Source organism: Anneissia japonica, unplaced genomic scaffold, assembly GCF_011630105.1.
Source record: "Anneissia japonica isolate Jap-2015-1 unplaced genomic scaffold, ASM1163010v1 scaffold1511_len2985839_cov193, whole genome shotgun sequence".
NCBI classification, from domain to species: Eukaryota; Metazoa; Echinodermata; class Crinoidea; order Comatulida; family Comatulidae; genus Anneissia; species Anneissia japonica.
In genome coordinates, this window is record NW_022685291.1 from 251,666 (window position 1) to 269,300 (window position 17,635).

A 17,635-nucleotide genomic window follows, 5' to 3' on the forward strand; every position below is an offset into this window, starting at 1 on the left:
GGTGTCGGTGTAGTTTCACCTGTGTATATATATATATATACATATGATTATAATACGCTACAACCAACCATACAATTCGGTTCTTTTGTTACTGATTGTCTTAAGTGGGTAGATACAACTTCGTGCTATATAAATAAAAAATAAAGAATAAACCATACTGGATTCTTTGGAGTTTGTATCATGCTACTGTTACCAATACTGTAGTACTAAAGTAGTAGTTTTTTATTTTTGTTTTCTTATCTTTTCCCAACTCAAAACATTACCTCTTTAATATATACATTTTTTTAAATGTATGGCATCTCAAATCAATTAAATAACACCTGTAAATGCTTAGAATGCTGGACCCCCACCGGGGTTTTGGCCCTAGACCCCCGGGGGCCCTTGGCGGCCCCCTGGCCACAGCCAATGGTTCTCACAAGTGCCATTTCCGTATCAAAAAGAACTCCCCTACCAAAGTCCTGGCTACGGGCTTGCTGTGCTGTGCATCAGCGCTCTCAATCTGTTCATGTTTGTCTTTACACGTGCGCAGTATGTTAAAAACGTTGTCAAAAGCCCAAACAAATTGATATGAAAATAGTGTGGGCAGACAACATTGGGTAGGCCTAATGTGTCACATGTAACGACTGATTGTGGTCTGTTGCTGTTGTTCTTCAAACGAGACTCAGATTGTGTTCTTTACAGGCCTATTTCTTGTACTTGAGGTTTGGTTTGTCTGTGAGCGCGTATCGAGTGGTGTTTGTTGCATAAATTATTATTGCACTCAGTGCGCGCCATACCAAATTTAATTGGCGTCCCATAAAATATATTCCTCTAATTAAAAATTCGTTGTTGGTGGCGCTGTCCTTAAAAAGGAAAAAAAAAAATAACAATACTGTATTAATAAAAAAAAAAAGGGATTGTCTTTTTGATGTCTACTTGCTCTGTAACCACTAATCTTATCATGTTCTGAAAATATCCTTGCATTTAGCTGAAGTTGAAGGTAATGTTGATTTTATTTATAGACGACATTGACTGTTTATTGTAATTTAAAAGGTTGTTGAGCCTGGAAGCCTAGCTAGCTTAGGCTAGGCCTACCTAAACTACTCAACTAGGCCCATACATGAAATGAGGGGTACGAATTATAGGCTAGTAGACAATCGGGCCCATGGCATGATGACGATCGGGCTCATTTCAGGACGATCGAGCCCAATTTGAAAGTGGGCCCAATCGTCCTGAAAAATTTGCCCGATAGGCTGGAAATATAGGCCCGAATGTCAGACTTGGACAAAATAATTTCAGCCCATGTTTATCGTTTGTTCTTTGTATTTTGTTGATGTTTCATACCTAGCGGCTAGTCTATCAGTCAATACCGAAATGGGCCTAAATCAATAAATAATTATATGATCGTTTTAATTACGATTCTTAATTAAAATTTTCATAAAGCCTAGGCCTATATTTATTTGATCATTTTAATTACGATTCTTAAAGGCTCCTGGCATACATTTTCTCTTCACTATGTGTTCAAATACATTATTATAAAATATAAGATATCATGTGTGTAATCTCGACAAAAAAATTCGTCAATTTGACCAAAAATGAGAATATAAAAATCCGCTTAGAACTGCAAAAATCAAGCAGTACTACTTTTTTCACTAGCTAGGTTTTAGAAAACTCCAAGCGTGATGAGAAAACAAATTACAACATACTAACTGCCAACCAACGACACCGCGAGAACATGACATCGCGCTGCTGTGGACTTCACCACACTAATCTATAAAACGCGTCGGTCAAGATGGTGTATTTGAAAAAACAGAATCACTAATACTATTAATAAAACTAAAAAAAAAAAGTTAATGACAGAAGAGAGTAGTTTATGGATTGACATGCATATAAAACAAAGATCAAGGCCAAGAAGGTTTTAAGGCCCTCACTAGGCTAGGACTAGTATCAAAACCAGCTCAGTTGCCTCCCTGTATGTATGTAAATATTACTATAATTTTATTAATGTAAGGCCTGCCGTTGCCTCGTTTATTCTCTGAGAATTTTCCTTTTTCGATTCATAGACGAGTTTGATAACATCCTAATATCAAGGCACAGTTTCTTGAATATATCATTGTCAAACAACTGTGGTCTGCCATTTTTCCTTCAATTCTTATGTAGCAAATGATACCACATAACAACGACAACCGACTCAATCGTCCCAACTCGTCCATCCTCCTAGCCAGGCTGGGAATGAATCCCGCTGGGCTGGCTGGCATAGGTACCTTCCCTGTCGACGATTTTCCAACGATATAGGGCCTAGGCCTCACCTCTGGCTCAAAGGCATCCATAGCTACTGTAGACCTAGATCGATAAAATCTACCACCAAACCTTCCTGTCTATCTTTCCACCATTACTACTCAACCACAATAGGCCTACTCCTGTCTTTATTTTTTTTATTCATCATACTTGTCATCTTCTCGCTCGCACTTTTTTACACGAGCGAGAGAGCAGCAGCAGTGGATTGCCAAGTTAGCGTATGCGCAAAGCTCAGAGCGATTGACTCCCCGGATTTAAGGGAAAAAAAATTAAGTGGGTACGGTGGGAAATAAATGATAATTGCGCAGAAATACGTACTTGACGTAAAATAAAAACACCAGAAACGAAAAGTTCTACTAAATTTACCCCAGTTTAATCATTTAGTGTAATTTTTTTGCCCTATTGTTTATTTGTTATGAATTTTTCAAAATGCCTGCTCTTAAGGTCATTTTCGTGCAAAAGAATAGGAATTTTGCTGGGCAAGTTTACCTATGCCCCCACTTTCAAAAAAGTACTTATTTTCAAAAAAATCATGTAGCAAAACAAAATTCAGAAAAATCCTGCATCAATAGATTGATAATAACTATAATATATAATCAATAGAAAATTTTTGCCCAGAGCTGGCCTTTAATAATACCTGTATGTTGAATATATTTAGAACACAATAATGAATCAGAAGTGTCCCTGATAGTCCACATAGGTGGACCGGATCGCCTTAGTTAGGATGGGCCTGATCGTCTGCAAGTGGGCCTGATCGTCCTACTCTCATAGGCCTGACACCAGGGATTAGGTGATTGACGGGACTTGGCGGAGATAAGAATTAAGCCGCTTGACTGATTTAATTGCGACTAAGTCAACTCGGCCCACCAGCTGCATCAAATTGACTCCAGTCAAAATATCTCAACCCCAATTCCACCAACTTTTCTATTTTTACATTTTGCAACTTTCCGTTGTGTGTTTATGAACTACCAAAATTCTAAATATGGTTTTGTTGCAAAATATTATTAGAATATAAATAGACATAGGCCTAGTATTTTTGTACTATAGGAAATTAGTACTAAAGAAAATATAGGCCTATATTGAATTTTTTGCACTATAAGTATATAAACCGAAAGGTCCACTGATTAATCTCAGATAAGATAGTATAATAGATACTCCAAGTATCGAAATTCAGGCCATTCTGTCGGGATTCAATATTTTGACATTAAAGCCCTATTCCCAGCAAAATTTCACTAAAAAATAATTTTTTTAGAAAGAATGCATATGCATTACTCTAATTATTATAAATAATGGAAAAATATTGGCATAAATTTAAGTGTCATGCAAAAGTATAAAAAAATAAGAAATACAGACTGTTTCTCATAGTTCATACTACTTTCTCGACACATTCTTCGTTACTAGGTAAATTCAGAGGGTGTAGATTGCATCCGCTGGAATGCTCTCGCTTTTTGACTTTATACAGTCAATAAAGTGCGCCCTCTCTAATGAGATTAGTTTTTATACTTTGCATCTGTCACACTGCAGTCGATCGAGTAGGCCTGAGATATGTTTGTTTAAGTGTCAAAATCTCGGTCAGAATCAGTTTTCAACAAATTTGAAATAATTCCTCTGAAATAGTGTCGATACTAGCAACAGAAAATATCATGTCACCTGTTTTTATGTGTGATAACGGAACCTAAATCGAGGTAAGGCTAGGCCTAGCCTAGCAGTGTTGGGATAGGCTAATGTTTTCGGCGCCTACTATATTTCTTCGCAGACCTATCGCAAAATCAAATATGAAAAATTTATCCGCATTTATTTTTTTTGTGTGACACAAAAAAATCTAATTTCAGTCTTATAAAATTACATTTTTTTCATGTTTAGAAATGTCTAAATTCAGTTAAACTAGCAATTTTGTATTATATATATAAATGTTTATAACATATACAAAAATCTTTCTTAACAACTGAAATTTTTGCCGGGAATGGGGCTTTAATTATGTCATCATCAGGAATTCCTGATTCCTGATCATAAGTATATAAGTTCTATAGAATAATTTAAAAAAAGAAATAAGCAAAAAGTAAGTGCTTTACTAAAGCACTGGTTGCATAACCAAGTGAGTAGGCATAGATTTTATCGCAGTTTTCTCTCTTATTTACAAGACTGTGAACTTTGAGAGACTGGAATATGATTGATGTACATGCTTGCCTTGTGCGAGGTTCTGTATTCTTAGCTGGAGAGGCTATTGAATGTGTCATCACATTTTCAAACAAAGGACATTCAAGGTATTTTTTTTTTTTGAATAATAAAAATTTTATAACCATGATGATATGAAATTGTGTATGCTTAATATATTAGGATATTAAAATGATTTCATAGGTTTCATAGTAATTGGTCCTGAATTATATTAGTGAAGAGTGATATTGGACCAGGGTGATTCATGTGAAAATTGTAAGCAATATATATTTGTTTAATACCTGTATATTTATTTATTCAGGTATAAAAAATACATTTGCAATGAGAAACTGTACAGCAGAAATTTTTGAAATTACAAAATAAGTAAACATTCAATACAAAAATATTATACAAGATATATTACACATCGGTGTGTTTCAATAAAATTATTTGATCTTAACAGAATTAAACTTCAATCAAACAGTTTTGATACCTTCCAATTGACTGTAAAGATTATCAAATTTGTTCATACATTTATAAATTATTAAATCAAATTTGTATATTTACAGGAGTGAGACGCTTGCTTGGGCAAGTGCTCAGCTTCACTGCCAGTGTAGTGTAAGTGACTCAAAGGTGAAGCTTCCCATACAAAAGAGCATTCAGCAAGATGCCACCGGTATACCGCTGGGCAGCGCTACCAGCTTCACACCAAACAGGGGTGAGAGCAACGCTCTATGTTTGCATCATCATGGTAGTCTGTTTTCTGTTTTTATTGCATGCTTTTCCGTTCTTTTCATCCAAGCATGCCTTCCTTCCATAAGTCTTTCTCTACCAAAGTGCTGTGTTATTTTATTTTATTCATAATTCTCTTTGTTTATTTTTCCTATAATATAGTATGTTTGTTTATTTTTCCTATAATATAGTATGTTTTAGTTAACAAAATATTGTTTTATTCTCAATAGTACTGTATAGAAACAAGTAATTCCTCAGTATTCATTAAGTTTCCCTTAACTAATATAAAATAGACTAATTGAAACTAAATTAGGTATTGAAGGTCTTTATTCTGCTGTGTCAAATAAATAAATTCTCTTCATATTTCTAGGGGAGAAGGGTATCTGTGTTGTATCCACCACCCCCAAGATTCTTGTCTGTGACCTTGTGCTATCTCCAGGCGAGAGCAAAACCTGTAAGTATTCTATTTCATATATCAAATAAGTCTCAAAACATTTTGTAACATTTAATCATTAATGAATACATAATTTGTTGGATCGGCTGGTGTAGTTTTAAGCTCTCAACATTAAGGTCAGGGGTTCAAATTCTAAGGTACATTGTATATGTTATGTCCTTTCAGGAAATGCATTTCTATTTGCTGTATCTGAATTTTGTAATCAACTATATAGACCGATTCATACAGTGATTATTAGCCCTCAATTATTGTACATATGGTATGTATGATGAAAATATATATTTTCATCATACATATGGTATGTATGATGAAAATATATATTTTCATCGTAATCTACCCTATTTAATTAATAATTTGCTCCACTGTACATGGACATTACATACACGCAGGGGTCTCCAAGGGCAGCACAAATACAGCGCATCCTTTCCTAATTGGATTTGTCTATAAAAACCTCATATTATTTTTATTAAGATATACAGTGTTCACCCAATTGAAAAAAGTTTACTGGTAAATTTGTCCATATAAATCCCGATGAGTCCACATCGTGAGTCATGAGCCCTTTTAGGTGGAGATCAGTGACTTGAAAAAAACAACACCACATAGAGTTAGTCTAGCTCTAGACTGGAAAGATATTTATTTATTGAAAGAAGGCCAGCCTAAGCTACCTAACTAACTAGGCCTAGTGGTTAGTTTAACACACAATTTTTTACAAGTAAAATTTACGGCTAAACTCGCATCGGGACAACACTGATATAGAATTAATACTTGAAGAAGCACTCTAGTGTATGTAAGTGATGTAATATTTAATATTTACCATTATTTATTGTGTACTTTTTCAGATACATATTTTGAGACAATTCCTCAGGATGCACCACCTTCATACAAAGGCCAGTCGGTCAAGTATTCATATAAGGTTACCATAGGAACACAGCGGGTCAACTCTCCAACAAGACTCCTCCGTGTTCCGTTCAGGGTGCTTGTTTTGTATGGTAAGTTGTTTTGTCAGCTTTAATTTGATTTCATTTTATTTAGCAATATATTCACTCATCCACAAAATATGGAAACATGAGGTGCAGTACTATGACGTTGGACTTCTAATCACAAGATCAGTGGTTCAAATCTTCATGCTAGTAACTTATATGTGTCATGAAGGGCAAGACACTTTATTAACATTGTTTAAATCTATCCCTCCATCCAGGAGTATAAGTCTGTTGTAAGTTATAAAATAAAATGAATAATGAATACCTTGTAACAGTTGTTTAACATTCTCCAGGTCTGGGGGAAACGTTCTTTATGGATCCTGATGATGACTTTGATACTGATAACCCATTCTTACAAGGGGAACGCAAGCCCAACTCGCTCCTGGATCAAGCTGTCCAAGTCTTAACTACCATCACCTCGCGAAAGAGCTCAAGTAAGTAAAAAAAAATCTGCAGTTTATTTATATGAAGTATTTCCTAATGACATATCAAGACTTATTTCAAATACCCTCCTTTTTTAGTATTAAAATTAGTACCTTAGATGAGCAAATTTAGCTAATAATCCACCAAAAGATTTAAAACTGGATTCTATCTTCATCTAACCTAAAGTACTATTTGAAACTATGGATCCAATAATTAAATATTTAATAATGTGGCAATAAGCCAATTAGCCTGCCTGTCACAGACTTTTCCTAACATCTCACCCAGAACATCTATAAAATTGAGGACAGGAAGGTGCGGTTTGTTCTATTCCAATGCTAAGTCTATGTTACAAGTCTTCACATTTTTATGCATTTTCATGTGTTTTCTAACATTATCTCGACCAGATACGTACAACATAACCAACGCACATGGTACAGTGGCTCGCTTTTGCATTTTTAAGTCAGCATACAAACTGGGTGAGGACATTATAGCCACCTTTGACTTCAGTAATTGTCCTGTATCTTGTATTCAGGTAAGTATTCAGGGGAATCCCGGGTAGGAGGACTATGAAAGAAGTTGATTTAAAAATGTAAATTGATGGATGGAGGAAAGATTCAAAGAGGTGGGGTTTAAAAGGATGGATGGGTGATGGATAACTTAGAATGGAGTGATGAATGGTCATTACTATAGATTAAGTTGTTATAGTTAAAATCCAGCAATACAGTACTTACAGTATTGTGAGAGTGAAAATTGTCAAACATTGATGTCTGCACTTGATCTGCACTTGCAATGTTTTGATAAAATTGATGAAAATATTATTTACAAGATGGTGTTAAAACTGTTCTGTCGCTTGTATTTTACAGTACTCTGTTACACTACAGAGTGAGGAGCAGATAACAGAGGAGTGCCGGCGGCGCTCCAATCAAGGCGTTTCTATCTGCTCGTACAGTAAGCACCAGGAGTTCTGCGTACACATCAGTAAATCCCACATGATTCTTCCTATACCTCTACACCTTACACCAAGCTTCATCACTGACATAGGTAGGTATACTTTAACAAACCTAGTCCTATATATAACACTTATAATGTGCACTATATATTGTTTACTGCAGTGAATAAATCTATAAAAAGTTAGTGTTGCCTGTAGTACAGTAAGTATGTTAGATGTAGTATTAAGATTTAATGCTTGTAATAATGGATTACATCAGGTTGGTGGATAAATGATATTGCATAATTAATATTTTTTCTTTTCTTCATTCTATGTAGTATGCTTGAAATGGCGGCTACGGTTTGAATTTGTAACGTCCAAAGAACCCCTGCCAGAACAAGTGATTCCTGCTGACCAATCAGAGAGTGCCACGTGGCAAGGCCCACAAAGTCTAGGTGTTGAGACTATGGTTTGGAATCTACCAATCAAAATAATGCCGACAAACCCACTGCACGCCACAAGTGTGTCACTACTACGCGCTGTGACAACCATGTCTGTTTGAACTTCGCAAATAGCGGCTGTCCCATCTTGCACAACACACTAGGACGTAGAACCTAATGACGTTACTAAGAAGCCATTTGCGCATGAGTTCTCATAGCATGAATACTAAGATGCAATTTGACAAAATCTATGTTGTGCGGAGAACATAGGATGGTCTCGCATGAGTGTTTGTATTCTAGCGTCACAGCATCGCGCAACTAGAAAAGCTCCCTAATGCCAGTACAAACCTTCAATTTTTGGTCTACCAAGTAGGCTGGATTTATTTAATAATTTTTGTATGAAAAAAAGCAAGTACCGTATTTATTAGCCTCCATGAGTATTGTAGTACAGGCTTTTACTGTAGTACTCTATGCTTAAAAGGTATACTCAAAACATATATTTTTTTTTAATTCTTAAAATATGATTGAGCAACTACATACATTCTATAGAATAGATAAAATAAATAGAATGAACTGTAACAGTATGAATGGTGGACCACAAAAATTATCACATAACATTTAAAATATATGAATTGAAAATTTGTGATGCATCAACAAGTGTTAAACAGGACCTGTAGAAAGCACTTTAGGATGAGCATCTCTTTCGTAGGTAATATGAACACACTCTGCCATATTATTGCCAGCCACACTTTTATTTTACTTCAAACTATCTTCCAACGGGAACACTTTGTTCCAACTTATAGGCGAAAATTGCAAAAATAGACATCTAACACAGGGGTGTGATGTTGATGGGAAGGGTGAGGAACTTGTAAAGATGTTTGAAGCATTTTAGTTCTATTATATTTTCAAAATTATGGAGTTTTTATATAATTATCATAGTCACATTTATTATGGAACCAGTATTTCAAAGGTTACTTAATTGCCATAATTCCACCAATTATTTGCTACAGATAACTTGTATATTACTGTTTAACTGATTTTGCTTGCCACAGTTAATTAGAACTTGCTGAAAATTTTAACAAAACTATGCCAACATATAAAATTATATTGCAGATATTAAATAGAGTATATTTGTACAAAAGAATATTGTGATGATGTTGAGTCAGATGTATTTTTTAAGCAAGTGGTCCTAGTGCAAGCCATGTTTTGTAAACTGAAAAAAAACAGTGGTGTGTACACACTTGGAGGGTGAGCTGATCGATGAAACCAGTTAACAGTCTTCACTTATTATTTTTTTTCTCATTCTGGGCAGTGCCACCAACCAAGATAATTTAGAGACAAAATAATCCGGAAAAAATAAAAAATTTGAGTGTGGGACGCCAATGAAATTAGGTATGGCGCGCAATAAAGAGTGAATAACCCAAAATTAGGGCCTAGAACCCAGGCTGCACATGAGGCTTGCCATCCCAAAACCAGTGTACTGTCGCTAATTGTCAAACTGAGTAATCAGCATTTGAATGCGGCAGTATTGTATACTTTAGTACACAGAAGCCGTAATACTTTTACTCATAACTTGACAATACTAAATTGATTCCAGTAAATGAGCTATAATTTTAAAGCTTATGATGTGGAGAAAACGAATACCAGTAGTGTATATTAAAAAGTAAATTCTTTTGTTTCGGTCACTGGTGCTGGTTTTGGCATCGCAAGCTCCCTATTAATATGGTATTGAACCTCCTTGGACAGCATCAACAGCGAGCAATTTAATTCAATTTGCCTATGGAATGAACTGAGTGCATTTAAATGGTTGTTTTTCATAGTATTTACTGAGAAAAATAGTTCTGCCTGGAACTTTGCCTAATCTGTAATAAACTGCTATAATTTAGGAGAACATCCATCCAAATGTACAAGCTGGTTTAAATATCACTGGTTAGACTTTCCAAAAGCAAATCCAAGCTTTTATGCTTTAAAATATTTTTTACAATAGGCAGTTTCAAATTTAAAGTTCAAACAGCTGCTATTTTCCAGTGCTTTCTCGCTTTAAACATTAATCAAGATTGGTAGCTTATTAATCTATCTACAGTATTGACTGAATAATTTAATTGATATTTGTTATCAGGTGTAAATAAAATAATTAAAATATCTACTGTATATATTAGTTACGAAGGAGCAAGTTATTTAATTGAATACATTTTTAATTTTCCACAATTTTCTCATCACTTTATTGAAGGGTCCAAAGTCTTCCGGAAATCACAAGAGGGGGATCAGCCTCCCCCTACTCCTGCAAGCAAGCAAGAATCACCTAGAAAATAACTCATCTCCCACAAATTCATAATATTTGCATGTTTTTACTACTTTATTATCAATTGTCTCACAGAAGACAGTGACGATGATGGGTATTGCCATGCGTTGCAAATTTAAATTAAATATGTTAAGAAAGTTAATTTAACTACAAGATCTCCTGGAAGGGATTTCTTCCAACTTGGGACCCTATTATTATAGACCTGAATTGACCAGACTCCTATGGATGGATCACGCTATAGATTTAGCAACAAAAAAAAAACCAACAATAAGTAATACTTGGTTAATGTACTGCTGTCCAAGACAACTGGAAAATTTATTACAATACAGTACAAAACTTAAAAATTATTTAAAGACCTAGCAACTTGCTAATATATTTGTCAACACACAAGCATATTTTAAACAACTTTAATTAGATTTGAAAATATACAGTAATTAAGTGGCATTAGACAATTAAAATAGAGCAATACATTTTAAAAAGCAAATATAAACTAGATTTTTTTTATTTGTATTTGTCTGACAATTACAACAATATCAATATGCAGTTGTACTGTTATTTCAAGAGTACACGTCTATCTAGGTACCATAATCCTAAGACACACTTCCCCAGTTATCATTTGAACATTTAATATAATTACATTTCATAAATAAATTACTATATTTCTTTAAAGAAAATATATAAACTATTTGTTATTGTAATTGACGCTAAATATCAGCTCATATGAATATTCATGAGTTATTTAGGTTACTCCACCAGATCACCTCCAGATTAACATATTCATTGTAGTTACAGCTATTGATAACAGCAAACATGATGCATAGACCATCTAAATACCATCTGTAGACAGTTTATTGTACCATGGAGTTTGCCTTCATAAGTCTGGTCCACCTCTCTGAAAATAGCAAATCAATTAAAAAATAAAACTAAAACTGCTAGAAAAATGAAAAATTATGCATTCAGAAGCTTAACGATATGCAATTTGTGAAAGCATTTGGCAAAGGTGTAACGGTTGGGATTCCAACTTTGGGGACAGGTTTTCAATCCCGCGCTGTACATTTTGCTTGCGTACTTGAGCAAGGTGCTTTACGTACATTGCTTCTCTTCACCCAGGTCAAGTATAATTGAGTACCTGGTGGGGTTGTCTACTACAAGTATAGTTAAATATAATGAAGTTCAGTTATGTGTACCAGTGAGTGTAGGTTATAAATGTCATGTGCTCATTGGTGTAATGCTTACAGTACCGATGAATACATGACATAACTACTGTACAACATATACAGGCATAGAATTTAGAAAGTCTCTCTTACCATTATGAATTCCATTTCATCTGTTTCTATTTGTGCTCTCCTGAATTTTAATGGTAGCTGGCCAAATTCAATGACCGGTCCCTTTTCCTTACTACTAGTTGTACTTGTGTTATGTGATTTTAAACTTGTTACAGCTGCTAATGGCTTTTGAAGACCTACAGAAAATAAAAGTACATATTTCAATATTAAGACACATGATCGTGAATATATTGTTTAACTGGCACTTTGAACCCGAAAAGATGCCAATGTATGGTGGGCGCTGAGTTGGGTGGGCCACCCAGCCTTGAAGTTTTCACCCAGTCTAAAGCTAATTTCATGGCCCAGATTTATTAGCCCCTTGAATTAAATGAAGGAAAGACATTTTGCATTAAGTATATTTTAAATGACAGGAGCTTTTTGAGATGTTCTTGCTATTCAGCTTCAACCCTTCCAGCTTTGTTTAACCTGCAATTTTGGAAGAGTTTTTCAAGACTCAACCACAAACAAGAAATGGTCCACTTGGTCATATTATAATTTCATGGCTTTGTATTTACAAATTGCTATAAAATATATAAAAAGTCCCTCAGATGGAACCATGTTTTTCCAGTGTTACTCAAAAAAATACCCTGTACTTACTAACAGGACTCTTGCCAGCTCTGAACTTTATCATAGGAATATGTGGTTTCACTTTCTGTAATAGAATAATGGCTATCGATTAATTTGTAAACTACACTGTATTTGAAAAGCAGGTCTTGCATAAAAAAGCACTATTTATCACTTTAGTATGATAAGTTGTAAATGGAAAAGGTTATTTGGGCAGGTTCATTCATGTTCTTAGCTTTGAGTTGAATGCTTCGACAAGAATTTCTATTTAGGTGCTGAGTTGTCTGTTTTAACTGGTCTAAGAAAATGTTGTATTAGAAGTACTCCATGTTTTCCTTAATGGAATAGGCACACATGCCTTATCTTTCATTGGGTCTTTGCAAGTCCAGGACTTTTTAACTAACTGTGCAACACAACCAAAAACTCTTGCTTTATAATGCAATCTTGCAGCAGGTTTTCAACAGCATGAGTTACAACTGATGAAAATTACTATTAATAATAAAAAATATGATATATCATATCCAATATCAAAAATGCTCAAGGTGCTTGAGGTAGAGACAGTAACTTTCACCAAAAAAAAAAACAATATCCAAAAACCTAACCCAAAAATTGCTTAAGAGATAACAAAAACAAGTATGATGGCACTGGAAACCAGCATCATTGCATTGTTTACTGGAGCACCTTTAAACTGCCAAAAATGAGGGCTCGCTAGTTCATGACTCACATAAGCTCTAGGGATGCTGGTATAAAACTACCCTATCTTATATGATTATAAGTATTTATGTTTATCAGTAGGCCTAAGAGTACAGTATGTGTGGTATTATTTACCAAAAAAAAAAAGAAAGTGTATACGAGACAGGCATTAGACAAAAAAAAAAAAAAAAAAAAAATTTAATTTGAGTGTTAAACTTCCAGATTTACTGCCATTCAAAAGATGATTAAGTAATTGGCATTCTTAATTACTCTGTAAGTATATTGTCATCTGCAAAATCACTGACACTACACTTTTTTTTAATGAGAACCAGTAAAATTTTACCCAGGCTCAGTGTTCTTATTTTTTGGCTGATTTCAGGCTCAAAATGTTCTTATTTTGTTCTTATTTTACACACTTTTCAAACACAGAAAATTATATTGAACAGTAGTATACCACTGTAGATAAAAATGGCCCCTGAAAAAAAGGCACCAGAAAAAATTCCCCTAGAAAAAAGACCTGGTAAAAATGGCCCCAAATGATTGTTACACATACTGTACTGTATCTGTCTCTTATACACATCTAGATGTGTATAAGAGACAGACGCTATAGACTAAAAAACATTAAAACATAAAATGTATCCCATGAAATGTATAAAACTAGTTAAAGAAATGATATTTGTTCTTATTGTTCTTAATTTTTAAGCAGTTTCAGCCTCAGTGTTCTTTTAAAATGTGTTGATGGAAATGGAGAGACAGTTAATAAACTTAAAAGAAATTAACTGACTGATGACTGTGCAATGGATATTTCCAAAATATTGAACCTTTGGCCCCTAATAAAATGAGGAACCATATATAAATAGCTTTGGACCTGTCCATAATTATGTCCACTTGAGCTTTGCAATCTACCATTATAGATTGAGCCCAGCTTGACCTTGAAGAGAAGTGTTGAGGTTGAGGCAGTAGGCATAAAAATTTAAAATACTTTACACTCATCAAGTGTGGGAATACAGTAACAAGTGCAGTTAAACAATCATAAAATTAAAAGGCTTGGCTAACATATATGCCTTTCTCTACTCTAGTCTACAGTAGTTGTCCATGACCTACTATTCTATGTAGGTCTATACTGCTACAGTCTAGCCGTCTAGAACACATGACTAGCCTAGGCCTGTGTGATGTGACGGTGAGTGGGTATAAAAAAAACCTGCCTAGGCCGAGGTTAGACTTGCCTGGCGTGCCTTCCTTGCTTGGCCTTTGTCCCTGTTGGCGGTTAGGCCTAGAGTAGTAGCCTAGCTATTAGCTACCAAATAAAAACGACTTAACTAATTAACAACGTTAATAGGAGATCTTAAATACAAGTACCAATTCATTATACTATCAATTAGACCTAAAATAACGAACTTACCGCTATCAATCTTCCCGTTGAAGACATCATCTTAATTAAAAACTTTCGGTGATCTTCGTCCACTCCACTGCTGCTAGCTGCACATCGGTCGCAATAAACGATACTATCGCGTCAATAACTGAAATTTTGCGTCACTAAACACCGTTAATATTAAATTATTAAATAGATTTTAGCTACTTTCAGAACAATCGTAATACCATTAAGGTTAAAACAGCAGGGATGAGTTTTAACTCGGCTTTCTCGGTACAAAACTTCCATAAATGTATTTTTGTAAGATTTTCGTAACTTCGTAATGGATAGGATGAATGGTTTTTGGTGGGGTTGTTCTTTTGGGTAGGCCTAGACGATTGTTTTATTGGTAGACAATAAATATTTAAAAGAGAACTAGCAAAATGATTTTTTGTTCTAGAGGGGATTTTTGATATGCCATTAATAATAGAATCAACCTTAAAATCGTTTTTTCAGAAGAAAATAATGTTAAAAAAAGAACAAAGTCATTCGAATCTAAAAGAACATGATTCCACACTGTCGAAAAAATATTTGATCATATGCTAAGGTCTACTAAGAGAAGCATCCGAATTTAAAGGACGTTCCGTCCTTTTTCTGGAGGTTCTCCTAGCCCGCCCGTTCATTTTTTCTATCTAGTGATGTTAAATCAATAGAGAAACGTTGGTCCGTGAAAAAGGTCACGGGGGCCCTGATTTTCATTACAAAATAAGAAAGAAAGGGGGAAAGAAAAAGATAAAAGGAAAAGAAATGAAAATCGTAAGACAGAAAAGGAAAAGAATAAGAAAAAAGATATAAGAAAGAAATGGAATGGAAAGGAAGCATAAGAGAGAAAAGGAGAGACTAAAACAGAAAATGAAACATAGAAACAAAAGGAAACATAAGAAAGGAAAAAAAGAAGAACAGGAAACATAAGAAAGAATAATAAAAAGATAAGATAAGATTATTGTTATTATTATTATGATTATTTATTTATTTATTTATTCTGGTTTATTCACATCGAAATATATTTCGTGGCAACACAAAGGCTGAATTGAGAAATATTAACAAAATTCGACATAAAAAACAATTATAAACTAATTAAAACGATTGCACTCAACAACAAATGAAAATATTTAAAAAACAAATTGGCTAAATTTGATTTACATATCTAAAATATTCGAATGCATAACATCTAAAACAGGTTAACAACATCAATAAAAATTAATAAGGCCTAAATTTGATATTACACTAGAATTAATTAAAATTTTATTTACAATTATTTAAATCAGATAATACACTAGAATTAAATAAAAAAAACAAAAAAAAAAAAACAAGTCAACAACATCCCAATAAAAATTAATAAGGCACTAAATTGGATATTACACTGGAATTTCCAAAATTATTTAATTATTTTAATTATTTAAATTAGATAATACACTAAAATTAATTAAAATTTTATTCACAATTATTTAAATCAGATAATAATCACTTAAAACAAACAAGCACCAACACATTCATTTCAATCGTAACAAAGCACATTTGTAAAAAAGACCGATTAAGGCAATAAAAGGCAACCTCTCACTTATTTAACAGTTTACAAATTGATGGGAAGGTTGACTTCTTATATCGTTCTATACGGCAAAAATATTCGTCAATTTTTCCCCCATTTCTCAGTGACCTCTTACTTAGTTCACCCCTCCGTTTTCTAATTGCATTTGCCACAATATCATTAAGCGTTTTGGCAAATTTCATTAGAAGTTTTTCTCTTCTCACATCTAATCGTGTCAAATTTAGGGCTTGTAACGCAGTAGGATATGAAACATAGTTCTGGCCAAGAATTACTTTTAAGGCTGTCCGACTTCCCGACGAGCTTTGGCCGATCGATGGGGGTGGTGGGACTTATGGTTGGCATAAGCCCCCTCCCCCCCCCCGCTGGCGTCGCCACTGGCCGGGTGGCTAGGCGAGAGAAGCGAACCTCACTTGGCTGGGGCCAGGGGCCGCCTAAATGCCACTGCTGGGGGTCCAGGGTTCCCCCTGGAAGCTACGGATATTTGACGTACGGTATTTTGGTGAATTTTTATTAGTTATTTGATAGGCATCATCAAGTTATCGTAATATGATTTCAGGTATGTTTTTTAATGTTAAAATTAACTTCCAAAACCGAAAATTTCTGAATACAACAACGAGAAACAAAGAATATGCAATGTAACCAACTATAGACGGTAACTTATATTCAAATTCGTTTTCCATTTTATATTATTTTAAAAAAAGAACACCGTATTACATTACAATACTATCCTCCCATTAACAGAATTACGAATAAGAATAATGTCTTACTGTAAATTGCAAATCCTGGCACCACCACTGGGTTGCTTCCCCGATAAAGATGTTTTCCAAGCATCATGAAGCTTGTTTTTTTTTTCTTTTCAATACATAACATTAATATGCACCGACATTTTAAAAAATAGTGTCAAACCGCTGTTTTTTTACACTGTTCTGCTGACTTACGTTCCAATACATGTTTGAACGTAATTAATTCACTGTGAAGAATATCTGTTGTTTCATGGGCTTAATTCAATGTGAAAAGATATACGGTAGTCGGATAACTTACAATGAAATGGCACGTGAATTTATGTTATTATTATTATTATTACCCAGTCAGCAGCATGCTGACTGGGTTCTGTTTTAAGCAGTTTCTTCTTTACGCAGTCAGCAGCATGCTGACTGGGTTCTGTTTCCGAGCAGTTTCTTGTATATGCTGACTGGGTTCTGTTTCTGAGCAGTTTCCTCTTTCTTTCTTTCTGGCAACATTTTAAAAGGCTACTAGTGGGAAACTACTGGACCGATTTAATGAAAACTTGGACCGGTGCCACCTCCCATTTCAGGTATATAAAGTATGCCAAAACAGGCTTCGGTCATGTTCGATCTACATAACCGCGCTACGTCTGTTTGGAGTCTACTATTTCATTTCGG

General features: G+C 34.5%; 2 protein-coding genes across 3 annotated transcripts; one reads left to right on the plus strand and one right to left on the minus strand.

The window, feature by feature from the left end:
- Window positions 1-836: 836 nt before the first annotated feature.
- Window positions 837-9,524, plus strand: LOC117109769 (RAB6A-GEF complex partner protein 2-like). Of its 2 annotated transcripts, none has more exons than XM_033252185.1 (9): window positions 837-979; window positions 4,419-4,541; window positions 5,001-5,182; window positions 5,534-5,617; window positions 6,457-6,606; window positions 6,891-7,031; window positions 7,425-7,552; window positions 7,884-8,061; window positions 8,287-9,524. In XM_033252185.1, exons 2-9 carry the CDS (start codon window positions 4,444-4,446, stop codon window positions 8,508-8,510), a joined length of 1,185 nt encoding a protein of 394 aa, XP_033108076.1. In that variant the 5' UTR covers window positions 837-979; window positions 4,419-4,443; the 3' UTR covers window positions 8,511-9,524. The 2 variants fall into 2 exon arrangements, with proteins under 2 accessions (XP_033108076.1, XP_033108085.1); XM_033252194.1 differs by having other exon boundaries at window positions 5,001-5,149.
- A 500-nt stretch (window positions 9,525-10,024) lies between these two features.
- LOC117109782 (28S ribosomal protein S36, mitochondrial-like) lies at window positions 10,025-14,776 on the minus strand. Its single transcript, XM_033252205.1, has 4 exons — window positions 14,675-14,776; window positions 12,613-12,667; window positions 11,998-12,152; window positions 10,025-11,582 (listed from the first exon to the last, which is right to left on the minus strand). Exons 1-4 carry the CDS (start codon window positions 14,702-14,704, stop codon window positions 11,562-11,564), a joined length of 261 nt encoding a protein of 86 aa, XP_033108096.1. The 5' UTR covers window positions 14,705-14,776; the 3' UTR covers window positions 10,025-11,561.
- Window positions 14,777-17,635: the final 2,859 nt, after the last annotated feature.

Bases quoted from the DNA above. Each gene is read 5' to 3' on its own strand.
- LOC117109769 (XM_033252185.1), top strand. From the start codon at position 4,444: ATGATTGATGTACATGCTTGCCTTGTGCGAGGTTCTGTATTCTTAGCT. The intron at 5,618-6,456 runs GTAAGTATTCTA...GTACTTTTTCAG, and splicing joins TCCAGGCGAGAGCAAAACCT to ATACATATTTTGAGACAATT. The intron at 6,607-6,890 runs GTAAGTTGTTTT...AACATTCTCCAG, and splicing joins CAGGGTGCTTGTTTTGTATG to GTCTGGGGGAAACGTTCTTT.
- LOC117109782 (XM_033252205.1), bottom strand. From the start codon at position 14,704: ATGATGTCTTCAACGGGAAGATTGATAGCG. The intron at 12,153-12,612 runs GTAAGTACAGGG...TATTTTCTGTAG, and splicing joins AGCTGGCAAGAGTCCTGTTA to GTCTTCAAAAGCCATTAGCA. The intron at 11,583-11,997 runs GTAAGAGAGACT...TGCTATTTTCAG, and splicing joins ATGAAATGGAATTCATAATG to AGAGGTGGACCAGACTTATG.